Source organism: Fundulus heteroclitus, chromosome 14 (genome assembly GCF_011125445.2).
Source record: "Fundulus heteroclitus isolate FHET01 chromosome 14, MU-UCD_Fhet_4.1, whole genome shotgun sequence".
In the NCBI taxonomy this organism is placed as follows: domain Eukaryota; kingdom Metazoa; phylum Chordata; class Actinopteri; order Cyprinodontiformes; family Fundulidae; genus Fundulus; species Fundulus heteroclitus.
Genome location: NC_046374.1, coordinates 13,048,831 through 13,071,048, shown reverse-complemented (window position 1 = coordinate 13,071,048; position 22,218 = coordinate 13,048,831). Strand labels below are relative to the sequence as shown.

At 42.5% G+C, this 22,218-nt stretch overlaps 1 protein-coding gene and 2 long non-coding RNA genes across 3 annotated transcripts in view; all 3 read left to right on the top strand.

Annotated features, from left to right (window-relative positions):
* LOC105923138 (Fc receptor-like protein 5) overlaps positions 1-17,710 on the top strand; it is a 121,229-nt gene extending 103,519 nt beyond the window's left edge. Inside the window, exons 6-15 of the mRNA XM_036146305.1 lie at positions 8,567-8,836; positions 11,030-11,275; positions 11,429-11,545; positions 11,647-11,662; positions 11,748-11,827; positions 12,574-12,621; positions 12,714-12,770; positions 12,861-12,920; positions 16,388-16,447; positions 17,296-17,710. Coding sequence (XP_036002198.1) covers positions 8,567-8,836; positions 11,030-11,275; positions 11,429-11,545; positions 11,647-11,662; positions 11,748-11,827; positions 12,574-12,621; positions 12,714-12,770; positions 12,861-12,920; positions 16,388-16,447; positions 17,296-17,348 — 1,007 coding nt within the window. The 3' untranslated portion in view covers positions 17,349-17,710. The remainder of the gene's footprint in view (positions 1-8,566; positions 8,837-11,029; positions 11,276-11,428; positions 11,546-11,646; positions 11,663-11,747; positions 11,828-12,573; positions 12,622-12,713; positions 12,771-12,860; positions 12,921-16,387; positions 16,448-17,295) is intronic.
* Positions 2,164-2,571, top strand: LOC118565672. Its single transcript, XR_004932514.1, has 2 exons — positions 2,164-2,350; positions 2,453-2,571. It is a non-coding gene; the product is annotated as an uncharacterized LOC118565672 (long non-coding RNA).
* On the top strand, positions 7,263-7,640 carry LOC118565671. Its single transcript, XR_004932513.1, has 2 exons — positions 7,263-7,419; positions 7,522-7,640. It is a non-coding gene; the product is annotated as an uncharacterized LOC118565671 (long non-coding RNA).
* Positions 17,711-22,218: the final 4,508 nt, after the last annotated feature.

The window sequence follows — 22,218 nt, the reverse complement described above, 5'->3', positions numbered from 1 at the left end:
ATATCAAATGTCTACAATGGTAGAATGGAATTCAGATATCACAAAAACATTAGAAGGTTATAAACTTTGATGATATTATCAAACTGCAAACATTTTAAAAACTTAACCAGATGGACTGAAATACATCCATTTAAACCCACCCTGCATACAGCTAGCTAGCTGTAGTTTATCAACAACCACCTGATTAACATGTTTGATTTACTAAAACTGGCTACATGACCTATTTCAGTATGACGCAGTCACCTAAAGCTTCACAATGGCAAAATGTTTTTCACTTTCATCAACTTAAGGCTGGTTCACACGGCAGGATTTTTAGCCTGATATTTTTCCCAGTCTTCTCCTTCCAAGAGGTGCCGATTATCGGCGTGTCTCTTAAAATAATGTTAAGAGATAATCCTGCATTGTCTTGTGTGTTAAAGGCATACTATGCAACATTTTTCACTTAATTAATGTGTTCCATACCGTTTTGGATGATTAAATGAGTCATTTCAGGTCGAACAAAGGTTTTCTCGGCCGCCCTGGTGGTCTGTGGGGTAAATACCGTACTTGCAATTGCAGGAGCTCTCGGCCTGCACTCACAGGCTCAGAAGTCTCGTGCAAAACCGCGAGAGTCAGTCTTGCTTTACGGCAAGAACTCCATGTGTTTTTGCCCTGCCATTCACTATATGCACGCGCGAAAGCAACAACAAAGAACCGCGTGTTAACGCCAAATAAACATGCAAGCATATCGAGTTTTATTATTATTATTATTATTATTATTATTATTATTATTATATATTTTTTTGGAATGTTGGCGAGGCGGTAGCGTGAGTTTGGCGAGGTGGCTGCCTCGCCAAACTCACGCTACCGCCTCGCCAAGATACCGCTGCGGGAAACCCTGATGTTCATACTTTCACTGTGTTAGTTATTGTTTGTACTGCCGTTTTTTCCACTTTTCGTTGCGTTCGCCTGTCTGCTAAGCTCAAAACAACCACGCCTGACTTGATGGAGAAACCAGAACAGCTGAGCATCTTTATGACAGTGCACTTTTACTTTCGCCCTCTGGGGGGAGCCTCGCTGGAAAATAACCCCGGTTGCATAGTATACCATTAAGAGAAATTGGGCCCGTTCGGTAGAACGAAGGGACTCGGGACCGCTCCGACCTCAAATCGAGGACATGCAACATGTTGGATTGTCTTTTCCCGTTATCCTACTGTGTGTGGTGTCCCCCAAGGACAAACAAGCAGGCAGCCTGTTGAATGTGACGTGTAGCCAATCAGAAGGCGAGGTGAGGGATTCCCCGAGAGAGACAAAACACCAACTCATCTCCATGTCATAGTGCAGTAAGTGTTGAGCCCCGGTCTCATTGTCTCTTCTTTTTTAACCAATGTCTTTTCTTTTGATTATGTTTTTTCGCTGTTAAAATTAGTGCACAAACTATCGCTTATCATTCTTCCTGGTCGTCCATGTTTATTTACTTTGAACTCACGTTTGATCTTGAGAGGATTTGCAAGATTTCCTGTCTGACAGTTGGAGGATCTTATTTGAGTCTGTTCATGTGTGGTGTGTTGAGCTTGCTGTCTGACCGGACACCACACACTGTATGAGCAAACCTGTTTTATCTAGGATTTTTTATTGTTCTATGTAGTGTTGCTGAAAATCGGCACACTATTTTAAAATCCTGCTTTGTGAACCAGCCTTTACTGGAGAAAATTACTCTGAAACACAGAGTATGAGCTGCTGTCTATATTGGAACCAGTGTCCGAGATTAACTTCCTGATTCAGCGGCCAAGTTGATAGATGTAAAAATAAACCAGCCAAGCATTTTTTACAGGCCAAAATATTAATTCTGACTGACCCCTGCTAAATCTCTTGACATAATCCCGCAACGTAATTAGCCTGAGCTAAACGCTAGTTGTTAGTAAAGGGACATGACGTAGTTGCTGTCATTCTTGCGTCACATGTGCGAGTGTTTGTGTGCGTTTGTTGTTATACAAGCTGAAAGCAGAGGAACATAAAGAAGTATCCGCCCAAATGATGACTGAAAAACACAACTTATTTGGTGCAAACATTTAATCGCCATGTGGCAGCTAGTCCTCTGAAATGTCAAATGGAAAATTTGCCGTCTGGCGAGTGTTAATTTCAGACCCTGGCTGGAACTATCTGTGTCATGTTTGCCTTGAGATGTCGGGCCCACATGCAGAAAACACACTCGGAAACACAGGTCAGAATTCAAGGATTTATTAACAACTCGGGAGCACACGGAGCGCAGCGCTAGTCTGCGGGGCGGGGGACGATGGCGGCTCGAACTTATCCCGGGACCAAGGGACCAGACCAGTCTAGGAGGTAAGGGATATGTGATTAACAGAAGGTAAGAAATGGGAGATAAAGCTATAAACGTAAGCTTACCACGAGGATTGGTTAACCGAGCGGGGAGACGGTAAGGAGGACTCAGCTGGATTGTCTTGAGCAGGCGTTCGGGTCGACGGAGAGCGGGGCGAGGGGGTCCGAGCAGCAACGAGGGCGTCCAGGGATCCAGAGCAGCGAGAGGAACCGGAGAGAGAGTTGGTGTGACTCGCGTCCAGAGCTGAGGTACGTCTGGTCGAGTCGAGGAACTCTAGAGTCATTCGGGGTTCACGTAGACACAGGGAAACCTTGAGAGAGAGCAAACGAAGGATTAGTCTCTGGGAACAAGAGTGGGCTAGAGGTCGAGGCTGTCACGCATACCGCAACGAAAACACTCTGGCGTCCTCTCGCTGTTCGGACGCAGTTCTTATAGAACGCTCAGATGCTGCTGAACGAGCTGCAGGTGTGCGCACTCCGCCCACCGTCCAACCACGAACACCTGTGAAGGAGCAGAGGTAACGGAGCTGGCAGCAAGCTGCACAGCCCTGCCCGCTGAGTCCTGACACCACCCCCCCCTCAAGGGTCGCCACCTGGCGGCCCAGAGGAGGAAGTGGAGGGACGAGAGGAGACGAACGCCTCGATGAGAGACTGGTCAGGGATGGAAGAACCAGCGAGCCAAGAGCGCTCCTCAGGACCGCAACCTACCCAGTCGACGAGGTACTGGAACCCCTTACCTCGCCGACGGGAGGCCACAATCCGCTGGACCTGTCGTCCCTGATGGTCCTGGGCGGGTGGTGGGGGTTCGGCCGGAGGGCACAAGGAGCTAGTGAGAACAGGTTTGATTTGTGAGACGTGGAACGTGGGATGAACCCGGGAGTGGGACGGGAGACGAAGGCGAACGGTCGTTGGGCTGACTATGGAGGTGATCTCGAAGGGGCCGGCGAAGCGTGGAGACAACTTCTTGGAGGCTGCTCGGGAGGGTAGGTCTCGAGTGGAGAGCCAAACTCGCTGACCGGGACGGTAACTGGGAGCTGGGGTGCGTCTTCGATCAGCGAATCGGCGGTTCTGTTCTGCAGTGTTCTTGAGGGCCTGGATTGTTTGGGTCCAGTAATGTCTGCACCGGGTGATGTGGTCCTTTACTGAGGGAACCGTTACTCGGGGGTTGTCGTCAGGAAGCAGAGGTGGTTGATAGCCCAGGGAGATCTCGAAGGGGGACAGGCCGGTGGCTGTGGAGACATGACTGTTGTGAGCGTACTCGACCCAGGGGAGGAACTTATTCCATTCGGATGGGTTCTGGGAGGTTAGGCAACGGAGGGCGGTCTCCAGCTCCTGGTTCATCCGCTCTGTCTGACCGTTGGTCTGAGGGTGATAGCCGGAGGTTAGCGTGTACCGGGCCCCAAGGGCCACGGCAAACTCCTTCCAAACCCTGGAGATGAACTGGGGACCACGGTCAGACAGGATCTCCCGGGGGATTCCGTGGAGGCGGAAAACGTGTCGAACCAGGAGCTGGGCCGTGAGAAAGGCGGAGGGGAGCTTGCGGAGTGCGATGAGGTGACAGGCCTTAGAAAAACGGTCAATAACTGTGAGGATGGTTGTCATCCCCTGGGACGAGGGGAGCCCGGTGACGAAGTCCAGGGCGATGTGGGACCAGGGACGATCGGGAACGAGTAGCGGCTGTAGGAGGCCTGCAGGGGGTCTGTTAGATGGCTTGCTCTGAGCACACACGGGACAGGAGAGAACAAAAGTCTTGACATCTTGAGACAAGGTGGGCCACCAAAAGTGGCGAGAGATGAGGGTGCGGGTTCGGTAAACACCAGGATGGGCAGAGAATTTCTCAGAGTGCGCCCACTGGAGCACACGGGAACGAACCGAGGCTGGGACATAGTTCCGGCCGGGTGGTCCAGTACCTGGGTCGGGGTCTGACTGCAGTGCCTGAGCGATCAAATCCTGAATCTCCCACTGGAGGGCTCCAAACACACAGGATGAAGGGAGAATGGTGGCTGGACTCTCGTCCGAGTCAGGGGGAGAGTAAAGGCGGGACAGAGCATCAGGCTTCTGGTTCTTCGACCCGGGGCGAAACGTGATGGACAAATTAAAACGGGAAAAAAAAAGGGACCAGCGGGCCTGCCTGGGATTTAACCTCTTCGCTGTCTGGATATAGGCCAAGTTCTTGTGATCGGTCCAGATAAGGACAGGCTGCTCGGACCCCTCAAGCCAGTGTCGCCATTCCTCCAAGGCGAGCTTGATGGCGAGCAGCTCTCTATCTCCCACATCATAATTGCGTTCGGCCGGTGTCAGGCGCCGGGAGAAAAAGGCGCAGGGGTGAAGCTTCTGGTCAGACTGTGAGTTCTGGGAGAGAATGGCTCCAACCCCTGTATCCGAAGCATCAATCTCCACCACAAACTGTCTACTGGGGTCAGGGTGAATGAGGATGGGCGCCTGGGAGAACCTCTTCTTTAGGTCAATGAACGCAGAGTCAGCTTCAGGGCTCCACAAGAAAGAGGACTTGGTGGACGTGAGTGCGTGGAGAGGAGCGGCGATCTGGCTGTATCCTCTAATGAACCTTCGATAGAAGTTAGCGAAACCAAGGAAACGTTGCAGCTGTTTCCTGGTCTCGGGAACCGGCCAGTCGAGAACCGCCTTAATCTTGTCTGGGTCTGAGCGAACTTGTCCTCCCTCCAGGATGAGCCCGAGAAATGATACTGAGGACTTGTGAAACTCACATTTCTCCGCCTTCACGAATAGCTTGTTTTCTAACAGGCGTTGGAGGACTTGTCGAACATGGTCTTGATGCTCTGAGTGATTGCGGGAGTATATGAGGATGTCGTCTAGATACACGAAGACAAATACGTTAAGGAAGTCCCGGAGGACATCATTGACCAAAGCCTGAAAGACAGCTGGGGCATTGCATAAACCGAAGGGCATAACCCGGTACTCGAAGTGTCCCAGGGGGGTCTTGAAGGCAGTTTTCCACTCGTCCCCCCGACGGATCCGCACCAAGTGGTAAGCATTACGGAGATCTAGTTTGGTAAAGACCTTAGCTGACTGGACCGGTTCTAGGGCGGAGGAGAGTAGTGGAAGAGGGTATTTGTTTTTAACGGTAATTGCGTTTAGACCCCGATAATCGATGCACGGACGCAGAGAGCCGTCCTTCTTGGATACGAAGAAAAAGCCTGCCCCTACCGGGGAAGACGAGGCTCGAATAAGACCTGCCGCTAAGGATTCCTTTACGTACTTCTCAAGGGCCTGACGCTCAGCCATAGAAATGTTGTAAAGGCGGCTAACCGGCAACGGGGCACCAGGCAGAAGATCGATTGCGCAGTCATAAGGCCTGTGCGGCGGCAAGGAGCAGGCTTGGGATTTGCTAAAGACCTGTCTTAGGTCATGGTAGCACTCGGGTACTAGCTCCACTAGTTCCGGATCCGCCGGAACGGAGGACTGCGAAACGGTTTGACAGGGAGGAACTGCTGACTGTAAACAGGCAGCATGGCAACCTGTGGACCAGGACTCTACCCGATGGTCCACCCAATTAATGTGCGGATTATGTTGCTGTAACCAAGGAACTCCTAGCACTAAGGTGGCATGTCTTACTGGGAAAACAAGGAAAGCTAACCGTTCTCTGTGATTACCGGAAACTACTAACTCAAGTGGTCTAGTGCTATGAGTAATACTAGGGAGGACCCCTCCATCTAGGGCTGAGACGTGGAGGGGAGAACTTAACGGGACCGTCTCGAGTCCGACCCGACGGACGAAAGCACTATCGATTAGATTAAAATCACAGCCGGAATCTACTAGGGCTGATAAAGAAAACGAGTCACGAGAGGTTACTACGGTTGCTTTTAAACTAAGTCGCGGAGAGGAAGAGGACGTTAACTGGAGCGGGTCCGTCGGCTTCTCCGCTACAGCCGGCGGACCTGATCTTTTGGCCGCTCGGGGCAGTCCCTAATAAAATGAGCAGGGGAGGCGCAGTACAAACACAGCCTAGTGGACATTCGCTGCTCCCTCTGCTCAGGTGTCAACCGCACACGACCCAATTGCATGGGTTCAGGAGGCGGGGAGCGAGGTGCCGCAGGGCTAGGTGGTCTTCGCTCGGGGGGTTGAGTTCGGTAAACGAGAGGCCCGAGGGAGCGATTCTTAGAGCGGGAGCGAAGGCGATTATCTAAGCGGATGGCCAATGCAATAAATTCATTAAGAGTAGCGGGTTCCTCCTGACGTGCTAGCTCATCCTTAAGCGAATCATCTAACGCCTGAAAAAATACCGTCTTTAAAGCACGCTGCTCCCAGCCAGCCGCAGCGGCCAGCGTACGGAATTCAACAGCGAAATCAGCAAGGCGTCTTCCCCGCTGCCGGAGAGCTAAAAGCCGCCTGGAATCCTGCACCTGATCAACCTCAGCTGCAAAGATCATTTTAAATTCAGACAGGAACTCGTTAAATGTACAGCCAAACTGCTGGCAATTGGGGAACCGGGCCTCTGCCCACCTGAGCGCGCGGCCCGTGAGCAAACGTAAAATAAAGGTAATCTTAGCTTCATCTGAAGCAAACGAACGAGGGGACCGATTAAAAACTAAGGAGCATTGGAACAGAAACCCCCCGCAGTCACTACTCTCTCCGGAGAATTTCTCCGGAGCGGGAGAGGAAGACTCGGAACCAGACGGTGACGTCACCGAAGGCGGAGCTGGGTCGGAAGCGGAAACGGAAGGGGCCGAGGCTGCGGGCTGCTGGCTAGCACTTAGCATCACAGTTAGCTGGTTGATTTGACCGGCTAAGCTCTGCAGATGGCCTTGTAGGCCTAACACCGTGGACTCTAAGCCCCGAATCTGATCCTGTTGGGCCGCTAACGCCCCTCCGAGTGTGTCTGCTGGGTCACTTTGTTTGCCAGAGTGTTCTTCTGTCATGTTTGCCTTGAGATGTCGGGCCCACATGCAGAAAACACACTCGGAAACACAGGTCAGAATTCAAGGATTTATTAACAACTCGGGAGCACACGGAGCGCAGCGCTAGTCTGCGGGGCGGGGGACGATGGCGGCTCGAACTTATCCCGGGACCAAGGGACCAGACCAGTCTAGGAGGTAAGGGATATGTGATTAACAGAAGGTAAGAAATGGGAGATAAAGCTATAAACGTAAGCTTACCACGAGGATTGGTTAACCGAGCGGGGAGACGGTAAGGAGGACTCAGCTGGATTGTCTTGAGCAGGCGTTCGGGTCGACGGAGAGCGGGGCGAGGGGGTCCGAGCAGCAACGAGGGCGTCCAGGGATCCAGAGCAGCGAGAGGAACCGGAGAGAGAGTTGGTGTGACTCGCGTCCAGAGCTGAGGTACGTCTGGTCGAGTCGAGGAACTCTAGAGTCATTCGGGGTTCACGTAGACACAGGGAAACCTTGAGAGAGAGCAAACGAAGGATTAGTCTCTGGGAACAAGAGTGGGCTAGAGGTCGAGGCTGTCACGCATACCGCAACGAAAACACTCTGGCGTCCTCTCGCTGTTCGGACGCAGTTCTTATAGAACGCTCAGATGCTGCTGAACGAGCTGCAGGTGTGCGCACTCCGCCCACCGTCCAACCACGAACACCTGTGAAGGAGCAGAGGTAACGGAGCTGGCAGCAAGCTGCACAGCCCTGCCCGCTGAGTCCTGACAATCTGCAGCTGCATAATCCGGAGTGTCGTCACTCTCAGTTATATTTCTCTGGGTAGAGCAGCATATTAACGTATCCAACCCTTTTACTAAGGATGAACGTTTGGCCTGACAAAACAACAAACTGACGTTACTGTTTTATGAAATTATTTGGAGCATTTACATTTACATTTACATTTACATTTACTAAATGAAATGGGTTTTACAGTGATTTAATGGCACCTTTAAGTCTTCGTTTTCCCCCCAATACCTAATTACCTGGTTTGTTCAACCTGGATCATTATGTCATCCGGTGGTAATCTGCTGTCAAGCCTCAATGCTTGGTAACTTTGACACAGTGGACTTTTGTTTCTTTTAAAACGGTTAATCACAACTTGAATTAAATGTGGATTTATTGTTGTTAATTTTATTTTTGGTCTTTTATATCTTTAGTTTTATCATCACTCCAATATGCTACTTTGTCTGTAAATTACTTATCGGTTTACAGTTTCTTTTTAGAATCACATTATGTTACAGCTCAATTAAATTTTTCAGCATTTTCAACACTACTGTTTAGATAGGTGCGATAAATGATTACATAAAAATATTTAATATAATTGATGTTTTCCAGACTCTCCTCCAGCAGCTTCCCTCTCAGTGAGTCCTGACAGAGTTCAACATTTTCTCCATCAGTCTGTCACTCTGAACTGTACTGGGAACAAAACTCAGTGGAGAGTGAAGAGCTTTCCAGAACCAGTCAGACCATCATCCAGTCAGTGCTCCTGGAGGACAATGACTGGATCCTCATGTACCATCAAGTTACTGCAGCATCACAGTGGAGTGTACTGGTGTGAGTCTGGATCAGGAGATTTCAGCAACGCAGTCAACATCACTGTACAGAGTAGGTTATGATTTATTATACTTTTACCTTTCTCTGTGTTTTAAGCATAATTTATAATTCAGAGTATCTACATTTACAGTAAACCTAAATTACTATCCAGTTTGTTTTTGCTCATCGGGTTAAACCTAAAAATGTAAACAATTAAAATAAAGTGCTTAATATGTGCAGCAGGAAGATGTTGAAAGTCTTTTTTTCTTTAAAAGTGAGCAGCTTAGCTTCCTTCTTTGACTTTGACTTCTGTTTTGCAAATATCTAACTTCATATGTTTACTAAACTAAATGCTAGAAACAATAACAGATAGCTTGTCTTCTTGTAGAGAAGATAACTTGAAATATAGTTTAAATTTAGTTATCAGGTGAGTAAAATAAGAATATTGTTGCAAACTCATAAAGGCATGTCAATAATTCACAGAAAAAATTACTTCCGCTCTCATCTTTTTCTGAACTGGAGTCTCATGCTAGTTTGTATTTTGTTTAATATGTTAGCTTTTATATAAAATGGCGACAGGTTCCAATGTAGATAATTTTTTTATTTTAATAATTCTGGATGAGAATACAACAGATTTTGTGGAGAAATCTTTATTAGATTCATCTTAGCTCAGTATGAAGTCAATGAAAACAGCAAAACATGACAGAGCCCCTAAAGACACAGGACAGTGACGGGTGCGTCACTGATTTGCATCTGACTTAGAGTGCGCCTTGGAGGATGAGCCTCCACGTCCTTAAAAACAGCAGTGCACCAATTGCAGGTTGATCAAGTGGGCACCACCAGAATTGTCCAAAACTCCTGGATAGGTGTAGAAACATTTTCAGAAATACTGAGCAAAAGACCGTTTCCCTCAGATTTAAGCCTGCTTGCTGTTGCAATGACCCGGATAACTGAGAATTTGCACAGGCATCAAAAAGCTCTGACTTTAACACTGGAGATAAAAACAAAGATCAAAAGTGACAATGTTGTAAGATGTATTTAAAATTGTATTGTTGGGGAAGTTGACGAAGGCTGATTGGAAACATGGGTTATTTTTGTCTTAATGGGGAGCTGAGATACAGGGGGAAGCAGGTTTCACACAAAGCTTATTATTAACTGTGAGAAATTAATAAAATTAAAAATAAATTAATAAAACTAGACCCTCCTTTATAATCTTCTAAACATGACCAACAATGTCCACATTTTGGCTTTGAAGCAAAAAATCTTCATTACTGAAATCATCAGGAGATCAATCACACATTTATTTCCATCATAATCAACTAAGGGAAATGATTTTGTTTATATGAGACTGTTTTCATCACTAATAAGTGTGGACAAGTAGGCAATGAGTGGTAGGAATAACAGTGGTGTACCAACAAATGATGGAAGGCAAGCATCTTTGAAGTCCTCAATAATCTTCTTTTTCTGTAAGTGCAAAAACTGCAACATAAAGTGCAAGGAGGCATAGCAGCAACAGTTTCCTAGCAGCAGCAGAACATCTCAATGAATGAACTGGACGCCTTTTAAAGGGTTCAAACCTAACTTGGTAAAACCACTGGGGACATACAATGACATTAGCTCTATCAAAACCAATGTAAACCCCACTAATAACCCATGTACAAATAACCCACCAACTAAATAGAAAAATTCTAAAACCAAACACCATAACTATAAATAATTCCCCAAACAATCTAAAACCATAAGCCTCTCCCCTTTTGAACTCTTTAACACATATACTACACACTAACACTAAAGATATTACTAAAACCACATATTGCATAAATGATTGCACATTTATAATTGTTGTTCCTACAGGCCGGAGCCCTGGAGTAGTGCCTTTACTGGACTTGCATGGAAAACCTAAAATATTCCATAAATACCCTTTTAAACAATTGTGTGCAATCTTTACCTTTTGTTGTGCAAATTAGCCAATAGCTTTAAAGTACTGTGTGCTATAAAAAGTGTCATATGGAGGTTCCAAGTGCTAAAGGTAAGGTGCATGTGTGTAGTTGTCCAGAAACAAACCGGGCCTGCGTTACAATAAGAATTCAAAATAACAACGATATAATTTCTGAAAATATGGTATAGTAAAAATTTAGTGAAAGCTGGTCCATACATTGACTTGGTTGAACACGCAGTGTTATATAGCAACTTTTCTAATAAACCAGCTTTTTCCAAAGATCAACACCAGCTGATTGCAAACCTGATATTCTGACTGTTTTACAGATAATGATGGTCTTATCCTGGTGAGCCCCGTCCATCCTGTGACTGAGGGAGATCCTGTTACTCTGAGCTGCAGAGATAAACAACAAAAGCTGCTCTCCAAGGTGTTTTTCTATCACAATGACAAACTGCTCCACAATGACAGCAGAGAGGAGCTGAACATCTCTGCAGTGTCAAAGTCACATGAAGGTTTCTACAAGTGTCAACATTCAGGAAAGGAGTCACCACAGAGCTGGATGGCTGTTAGAGGTGAGGCTGAAAACATCTAATGTATTTCATTCAGTGAAACCATTTACATATAGGTTAGAGAGGAACGAACACCAACGATGTTAATGTGGACGTAATGTCATAAAATCTGAATGTAAATAACATTTATTGCATTTTAATGTTTCTTATTTCCAGAGTCTCTGTCCAGTCCTGTCAGCTCTTCATTTTCTGTGATGTTGATCCTTGGACCAATTATTGGAATCGTTCTCATTATTCTCCTGCTCTTGTTGTGGCGCTACAAACGGCCCAAAGGTGAGTTCACACGGGGTTGAACATATGTTCTGTTCCTTTCTATAAAGTTAAGAGCTGGATGATTTGAAACAGAAATAAGTAACAGCATGTCTTTTCCACAGATTTGTTCTTTCCCAGGTCAGTACTTCACCTTCCTTTTCTTTTATATCTAATATAACTCTCTGTAGTTTGTTATAACATTTCTATATTTCTCATGTTTTAGATCAAAATCAGCCAATCAGAGGTCCACCACGAATGACGGTGTAGAGACTGAAATCAGTGAATATAGCTCTCCTCTTCAAGGTTAGAAATTAAATAATTTGTCATGATACATGCAAATTTATTTTATCAATTTGCATCTTTATTCTATATGTGATATTTGCATATTTTAGAGTATAATAAAACCAAACCACCAAAAACAACTTGAGGGAAGTACATGATACTTAGTAGAATCAAATTTTAAATCCAGTTTAAATGTACAAAAAATAATTTTCTCTGACACCTAGATGAACACGTTATAGTTTTAGCTCAATTCGAGATTTATCAAGTTATTTTTTAATTGAGTTTGTCGCTGAATGGGTCACTCTAGGTCCCATGACCTATTCTATGTCTGCCGTAACAAAAAACAAAACAAAGATAACACATGATCTGGTATATTTTTGGCTCTGTGGTATTTTATCTAGAGGGGTGAATGCAGTCAGCCTGCTATCAGATTCCAAAACACAGCGGGAGAATGTTTCATTTTACGACAGTGTAATGCTGCCATTGGCTTTCGGGGGGTGAACTAAACCTGGAAGTAACAGGTCTAGCGCCCCATAGTGGTAAAAATTCACATAGTGCTACTTTAAGGTATTTTTATTTTGAATAACTTCACCTCATAACTGTATGACATTGATGCTGATGGCTTATTACGGCGCTGTTCCAATAACATAAAGGGAAAAAAAAACAACACAAACAACTAAAATAATTTTGTGTCAGAGGTTAAGAATCTGTTGGTTTTGGTATTCTGAAATCAATATTGAACCCTGTAATGTTTTTTTCCTCTCTAGCTGATGCTCTCTATGCATCAGTCAAGGATTCTCCAGCCACTGAAACTGGTAAAGTATATTTATTTAAAATAGTTACAGAAACAACAACTAGAGCATATAAAAAAATAACTGATCTAAAACTGAAATATTTTTGTCTGCAGCTGAACCTAAAGAGATTACATACTCCATGATTAAATTAAAAAAACTCAGGAGAAAGAGTGAGTTTTGAACACAATGATTCAACAACATATAAAAATGCCTGAATGATTTCAGATTTCATGTCTTTGTTTTGTTGATGATCTCAACAGAGAGACCTCGTGAACCAGATGAGCGCGTTGTTTACTCTGAAGTGAAACCAGCAGCTGCAGGTACGGTCAACTCCAGCCATCAGTCTTGTTGTCATTACACTGCAGGTAATTATTGGTGAAAAAGGGAGTTTAGATCATCTGCGTTGGTTAACATCTAAAGTAGTTCTCTGAGCAAAAACAAGTCAGTTTCACCATGCTTTGTAAAATACACCAAGAAACCTTCTGTGGCAAGATATCAAATTCAGAACTGAAGAATTTGATCACCATGGTGGCAAGGACCGTTAACATCAGGGCCGGATCTAGGCCCACATATGTGGCAGGGCAGGCAGAGATGTTAAGGGAGCATCATTATGTGATCACATTATCCATCCATCCATCCATCCATCCATCCATCCATCCATCCATCTATCCATCCATCCATCCATCCATCCATCCATCCATCCATCCATCCATTTTCTAACACGTCTATCCCTTGTGGGGTCACGAGGGGTGCTGGTGTCTATCTCCAGCGTTCACTGGGCGAGAGGCGGGGTACACCCTGGACAGGTCACCAGTCTATTGCAGGACAACACAGAGACAGACAACCATTCTCACACACATTCACACCTAAGGAGAATTTAGAGAGGCCAGTTAACCTAACAGTCATGTTTTTTTGGACTGTGGGAGGAAGCCGAAGTACCCAGAGAGAACCCACGCATGCACAGGGAGAACATGCAAACTGCATGCAGAAAGACCCAGGGCAAGGGTAGGACTTGAACCCAGGATGTTCTTGCTGCCCACTGCCCACTGTGCAACCCGTGATCACATTATGCTCCAGCAAATTTACATAGTTGGTGAGTTGTGTTTTCTACGTAAAAACAGAGTAAGCTATGTCCAACATCCAAAAGCTGGATGGCACTTTAGTTAGGCCTCTACCCCAGTACCTGGCCAGCTGGGGTGTCACATCTGAAGTCAAAACTCCTGCTGGAATAACTCTTAGGGTCACTGAGGATACAATCGATGCAGAGACACAGGGAGCTCTTTTAAATGCCACTGAGATCAGAGTGGAAAGTGAAAAAGTTTAAAATCATTGTGTGTTCATCCTGGAAACAGCATCCAGAACTAGAAGCTGGCTGGGGTGTGTTACAGGGGTCTTTCACACACAGGTCACTAGTGTGAAGGTCTGTGTTAAGCACTGCGGGGACGGGGCCCTGTTTGTTCTTGTGATTTAGAAACGCCTCCACTGCAGGGCAGACACTGGGAAAAAAATGCATTGCAAAGTTGACAGAACCAATAGATGCTGTACTTGCATTTCTTTTTGTTGTTATAAAGCAGGGGTAACAAACTCATTTTTATATTGGGCCACTTTGAAAAATCATGTAGTCATTAAAAAGGCCGGTTGCACCTGCATAGATGACATTTTGGATTTCATAATTTCATTGTGAAACTTTTGTTTCTTTTATATATGATTGGACACCTCAGTAAACTTAATCTTAAACTGCATAGAGCAGGATAAGCTTGATTTAGACATGTCTTCCATGTGGGAAGATTTCATTCAAAGCTGGCAGCTTGTTCAGGCGATGTTAAAATGTCCATGTTTCTCCACTTCAAACGCCTCAGAGAGCTGTCCTCTCAGCACAGCATCAACTACATGGAAATACACGCATACAGCCGAAGACTCAAGACAGAATTGACAAAGCGTCTTCTGGACTTTCTGGTGTATGGACCAATGTGTTCTTTTGTGATCAAACCCAGAAAGCTTGACTGATGAGGCTGCATCTCCCAGCATTCATAGGTTTGCGAGAGACTCACAGAATCTATAAGACCCTAGGAAACATTTCCTGTTTATCGGTACTTTGCTGTGGACAAGAGATGTTGTTACAATCTGATTCATTTGAACAACATTTGCAAGCCAGAATTGATTAAAAATTTGTAAATAAAGATGAGGAATGTTAAACACTCAGCAAAAAACACAAACAAAAGTGTAACTTGAATCAAAATTTACTTTAACAGATAACTAGTTTAGAGGTATGAGCATCTATGTAACCAAGTTATTGTAGCTTTTTATTTCAATATTTTTCACTATCTACACAGTTGGAAGTTATAACTATGGAGAAAATGACTCTTTACCTTCCTCAAGTTTAAGCTTTACAAGACAATGCTAGAAAATTGTTATCAAATACAGACTGATAATACAATAAAAAAAATGTCTTCTCTGTTTTGAATTTGGCTGCCATTTTTTGAGTTCCAAATAATCTTAAGTTAATTGGTTAACAATATATATCAGTCAATGTCCTAGCTGGCTTTTCTGCTCAGAGCATCTAAATGTTCTCATCCAGCTGAAAGAGAAATGGAAATTTTAATTTTAACATGTATTGATCTCATTCAGCAGGGTAAAAACACTACATTGTTTTGTATTGAGTTTCACCTGCCTGTTCTTCGTACGTCGCTCACTGAGTTAGCTTGATTTGATTGTTGACGATTTGGCATGATCTTGGATTGTTTGGTTCTTCGAAACTCATCTTGGACTTGCTGTCATAGCAACATGTGCGCAAGCTTAAGCCTGCTCGCAAGCAGGTTTATTTCATGTAAACAGGATTAGATCGCAGCTTTATAAGCGGAGGAGATAGGGAAGTCTGTCGTAGCCATGTCTTGTCCATTTTTACGACAGCAAGCTGTTGCGGAAGGTGCAAGAATAATTTCAGAGCTTTTTGAATTAATCACGTATTGCGCAATAGACAGGATCCTTTAGCGCAGTGCAACATTGTAATTGTAGAGATATTTTTCTTGGTGGCTGTTATAAACAGACAAACACATCATTTAACATTGGCTTTTAAAGAGGAAAAAGTGGTGTTAGAGCCATAAATAGAAAATATTTAAGTTATTTGTATGATGGTTTGCTTTGTATTTTTATCCTATTCAGTAAGAAGATTTGTTCGAGCCATTTTATTGTGAAGTTTAGTTTTACTTTGAAAGGCTTGCTTCCTGCAGAGCTGTATATTGTATTAGAAAAAACTATGGACGGATTATCCATACACGAAGCAATAAAGTTTTTGACCGTGTAAACTGTGGATGAATTGGTAAAGGAAAAACTTCATTTATTTTATAGGTAAAGAATTTTAGTTAAACAATCCTGGCTTTAGCAGACTTTGAGATGTTCCCTGTCGTTTTAATTAATGACTCAAATTTGACATAACCTTCCATTAAAAGGTCGTGTTCTGCTTGGGAGAAAAACTGTGCGCGTTCTTTGTCCATGCTGAACAGCCAATAGCAGCACTGCTGATCATTGTTTCTACTATCGACACATTTCCCCTTTTAAACAAACGCATGAACGCGCAGTTATCTCAGATAACTCAATCCAGCCATACTAATCATAAACAACAGGTGTGTTGGAAGAACCCAATTAACCGGATCAGGATTAGCCGGATGAAATCATCTTGGATGTGTCATTTGATCTCGGATGTTTTAAGCAACGTACGAAGAACGGACCCCTGGTGCTGTGTCCTTTAACCCCATGTCTGTGTGACTAAAAGAGTTTTCTGTTTCAGAACCCATTCCAATGTATGCTGAAATCAACCATAAGAATAAAGCCAAGAAAGAGAAGAAAGGTAGAGTCTCCATTCATTTTTATTTCTAATGTCCAACGTATTAATTTTAAAGGAGCAATACGTGAAATGTCATTATTTTAGATCAAAATAACTGAAAAAAAGTGATGTGAAGTACTTAAGGCATCTTTTTAGATGGACCATGATATTACGTCACACAGACGTGCGTGCGTGTATGTCCATGTGAACAGCTGCCACTCAGGGCCTAACCCCTCCCTGCCCATAAAATGCCACCATTAGAGCAGTTTAGCATATGGAGGAGAGCATTGCCAACAAATCATTCTCTTGCTAACAGCATTATATAGTTATGAGTTACTTTCTTTTTCACTATGCATGTTCCTCCTAAAGCTGATGATGTTTTGCTGTGTATTCATTCTTTTCAAATATGCACATACTAGGTGAATGATAGCAAGGGGAGGGGAAAGGGGGGCCAGATTGTAGCTGGAGTGGAGGCAGAGAGAGGCGTGGCTTGATACACATTTTGTTTTGGTCTACACACAATGCTCAACAGCACGCCTAGTGGTGAAATTTCACCTATTGCTCCTCTAAATCATTATAGGCTTTAACTTGTTAAATATTTTTTACCATAATTTCTTATTCTAGTTCAGAATTTGGCATGTTATATCAAAAATACTTTATTAATCCCAAAGGGAAATAAAACATGTGCGTTTGATCAAGCAGATTTAGTCTTTTCTAAAGCATGTTAATATGTATGAGCTGACTGCTATGTATTGCTAGCGTTAAGGTAGGTATGAATTTAAGAATTAAAGTCCTTCTTGTGGATTCAGTTATTATTTATAATGATAACATAACAAACAAGTGTTTCACCCAAACCTTCTCTCCATTCACAGAGAAGTCGAGTCCTGCAGCAACCGATGAATCAGTTTATTCTGAAGTCAAATGAGGAACATCTCTGGATAATGAATCTGCTTCGTAGTCTGCATGCTGTGCTGGTTTAGTCTGTGTTGTTTTGCAAGAATTACGCTGTGAAACAATGTTGTAAGCTACTATATATGCTCAACGTAGAATCAACATTGTCTTTAAGCTCAAGGCACAAGCTTTAAAGTTTTGAAGATCTCTTTTGGTACTTTTGAGTAGAATAAATATTTAATCCTACTTTAACCAAAATGCAGCAAAGGAAACATTTAATTTGCATGACATTTTAGACATTTAAGGCATATATTGCTGTATCAAATAAAAAAGATGTTCTAATAGCATCAACATTAACATCTATGTATTTTAGAAATAAAGACATTTAAACTATAATTGTGTGTTTTTTTTGTACTGTGGACTTATTATTTACTTTTTTTTGCTTTTAAAGAAATGCTTTTGTTGTTGTTGTACATTTCTATAATGCAACTGAACACATGATGGGAATAAATGGTCACAGGAGACAGATGTAAAGAAAAATAGTTTCTAAAAGAAACTGTCCCTATTTTAATAAACATTACATTACATTAAACGTTACGTTTTCACAGTTGACATTTTGGATATAATTGTTTTTTCAAGTTTTAACATTTCCTATGTGGCTGTGACTGGAAGTGACTTTTCTTCCTCTTCTGTCTAAATTAATGATCTCTGCTGTAGTAAAAACTGAGCTGAAAGGATCAGATGATGCAATGTTAATGAAAACACCTTTGACAAATATTTAAAACCAATTGTAATCTGCTCTCTGGCTGTGTTGATGACATTGTAGATAATTTTGGTTCCTGTTATGGATGCAATCAAATCAATAAACACCAAAGTTTGGAAAGGAAAAGTCACTAAGAAGAGCTGCAGTTGGTGCTAAAAAAAAGAATGTATTTAAATTATTTCACAAAGTTTAATATTGCAAAAACACCAACATTCAAACATCAGTTTTAAGTACTTTTCAAAAATATTTCAATCAACATCAGGAACATTTGGGATACTTTCAAATCTAAACTTAGATGCCAATGTGTCTTGGAGTGCTGGAGGACCGAAATGGAGGGCAACTGGCAGCTGACAATTTAGGGCCAGTAAGATCCAAACCAATTTTAATATGACAATTGAAGAATGTAGAACAAATGCAAGACACAAAATAATTACTCACATATAAATAAATGACACCAGTGTAATAAAAAGGCACCAAATGTGACAGGCCAAGTGCAACCAAATGATCTATCAATATAACAAAAAGGAAGTAAAGCTTTCAACGTAGAACAGACAAACGATGAATTCCACAATGATCTGATCCAATTATGCAGAACCAATCACTTTGTCACACAGGGCTATGTGGCTTTGGATTTTTTTCCCCTTAATAATGAAAACCTTCATTTAAAAGCTGCATTTTGTCTTTACTTGTGTTAATATTTAAATTTGTTCGATGTTCTCTAACGCTTGAGTGTAACAAACTTGAAAAAAATCTGAAATCAGGAAGGGGGAGAACACAATTTCACACCACTCTGTTTCTGTTTTTCCAGACTCTCCTCCAGCAGCTTCCCTCTCAGTGAGTCCTGACAGAGTTCAGCATTTTCTCCATCAGTCTGTCACTCTAAACTGTACTGGGAATAAAACTCAGTGGAGAGTGAAGAGCTTTCCAGAACCAGTCAGACCATCATCCAGTCATTGCTCCTGGAGGACAATGACTGGATCCTCATGTACCATCAACTTACTGCAGCATCACAGTGGAGTGTACTGGTGTGAGTCTGGATCAGGAGATTTCAGCAACGCAGTCAACATCACTGTACAGAGTAGGTTATGATTTAGGATATTTCCTCTCACCTTTCTCTGTGTTTTGACCATAAGTTAAAATTCAGAGTAGCTGTAATTACTGTAACCACAAATCATATTGCTATCCAGTGGCTGCTACCTTGTTTACTCTTTAGATAAACTTAAAAACTAAATCAATTAAAATAAAATGTTTAATATCTGCAGCAGAAAGATGTATTTTCTTCCCTTACAACCAAGCACCTCAGCTTCCTTCTTTGACTTTTCTGTTTAACGTACATCTGACTTTACATGTTTACTAAACTGTAGAACTTGAAATATAGTTAATATTTACACATACGAGGAGAGTAAATTAAGAATGCTTTTAAAAAAGATTAATGTAGTGAATAAAACAACGTGCAGTTTGAATAGAAGTCCATCCCACAAAAAATGCTGATTGGACACAAAGTGTTTTGCCCTAATTTATTGATCTTAAAAAACATTCACCCCAAAATGCAAAACATAACCAAATATTTTGCCATTTTCAATAACATTGTCAAAATTAGGTAAAAAATAAAATTTGAAAGGCCAACGTGTTATGGAACAATTGTGGGACACATTTCCGTTTTTATGTAAAAAGAGAATCATCTCCTAAAAACATCAGAAAAATAACTTTGCTTCATTTTCATTGTGTCTTATTTCCAGTGTCTCTGTCCAGTCCCGTCAGCTCCTCACTTCCTCTGCTGTTCATCGTTAGATCAATTATTGGAATCCTCGTCATTATTCTCCTGATCTTCTTGTTGTGCTACAGATGGTCCAAAGGTGAGACCAGTTTCTGCTCACACTGGATCAGATAAACTTAGAAAAAGCTCTTTAATCAAAGACACAACTGCAGTTTGAAACTTGTGACAGAAACTACCAACACAATGATTTAATCACTATTCTCCTTTACAGATTCATGCTGCATCAGGTCAGTACCTCACGTTTTCATATTTAATCCTAGACTTGCATCATCAGTAGTTTGTTGAATCAAATTGACTGTTTTCTCTGTGTTTCAGCTTCAAGCTGTCAGGAAGCAGCAATCAAAGCTCCAACAGAAATGATGCAGCCATCCAGCCTGAAAGTCCTGAATACAACTCTCTTCTTCTGGGTCAGAACTTGACATTATTCATTTTGGTGTATTATTTATTCCCCTTTACTCCTGTAATGTCAGAGAAGAGTTTGTTATACAGGGATAAAGGCATTGTAACTGACGCCTGTGCAAATTCTCAGTTATCCAGGTTATTGCAACAGGCTTAAAGGTAGAATCGGCCATTTGTCCAAAAGTTCCTCCAAGTCCCTTTTTGAATAACTGCGCATGTGCAAGACCGTCTTACCTTGCTCTTCCTCTCTGTTTTTAGGTGATGTTCAACTCTGTGAGTCACTTAAATTTCCTGGAGCTGCAGCAAATGGTAAAATATTTTTAATACAGATGATAATCTGTAACTGGTACAGTTCTCTGTAAAAATATTCACCCTGTAAGTACGTGCCCCTCCCCAAACTTTAGTACTTTGGATTTCCAGCAGCTTCAAGCTGCCGGGTTTGGATAACCCTGAATTTACACAGCATCTTTCCCCGCTTCTCCCTGCTCCGGTGTGACCACTGCAGTAAAACACACCCTATTTTTATCAATGATAGTGGCATGTGGTCAGCCATCCTCTAAAATTTGGCCCAATTTTATTTTTGCCAAGAAACGGAGCCTGAAAGAAGACAATAGACACAGATCACGTCACACCACACAGGAAAATGAACGAACACCACACCTGTATTTTCAAAATAATTAATCAAAGACCAATTAGATTATTTTCAAACCCTTGCAAAATAAATATGTATACTGGCATTCTTATATAAATTTGTATGTATGTTAGCAATTGTATAATATATTAGATCAATCTAATTAATTATTGGGTTATATTGTAACTTGGGTAATCAAAACCTAATGATTAAACATTGAATACACCGAAATAAACAAAAAATATAGCTTCTCTGAACTTAGTGTGCTCATTCATTGTAAAATATAAGGCATGAAAATATTTGGATGTAGGAAAGCACAAAGTGGAGCAGTTTTAACTGTTTCAGCTTCCACAGAACAAGTTGTTTTGGTCTGACATCTGTATTTAAGACTGGCTTTTATTGCATGACCTGCACATGCTTCTTGGAGCACCTCTGGGTTTTGCAGCAGAGTCTTCTAATGTAAATTGGGACTGAAATGAATGGTGACGAACAGTGTAGCAGAGCCGGATCCAGTGTAAATTTGGGTTAAGTCTCTATGAGCTAGCAACATTCAAATGTTTCCCCTTAAATCACTCAAGTGTTGCATTAGCTGTATGCTTTGGGTCAAGGTAATGCTGGAAGGTGAACCTGCTTAAGAGTCTCAAATCAGAGGCAGACTAAAGGTTCTGTCCCAGAATATTCCTGTATTTAGCTCCATTAATCTCTACCTTGGACCAGTTTTCCAGTCGCTGCTGCTGAAAAACATCCCCACAGCATGATGCTGCCACCACCATGTTTCTCTGTGTGGATGGTGTTCTTAGGGTGATAGGATGTGTTGGGTTTGAACCAGACAGATTTTTTCCTTGGTGGCCAAAAAAGTTTAATTTCAGTCTCATCTAACCAGAGAAGCTTCATGCATATATTTATGGAGTCACCCCTGTGCCTTTTGGCAAACTGAAAACGTGCCGTCTTAATTTTAACGTATGCATATGTTTCTCTTAAGCCACTTTACCAACATACGCTGTTTTTTGCAGTTTCATCACATAAACTATGAATAAAAAACATTTCAATTACAGGTTGGAATGGAAAAAAACTCGTAAAAAAGCTAGTGGGGAGTGAATACTTTCACTGTATATTATCCTACATGTTATTTGCAGATGCTACATACTCATTGACTTGAAAGATGTTGGAAAAAACTGAGTTTATATAGTTTTGACCATGATGTCTTTGTTGTGAAATATGTCCTCATGTTACACTGCAGCTGATAAAAGGTTGATACAGAGTTCAGTAATCTGCCTCAGTTACCATCTGCATATTAACATTACACTGAGAATTGCTGCAGTTTTTCTCTTGGA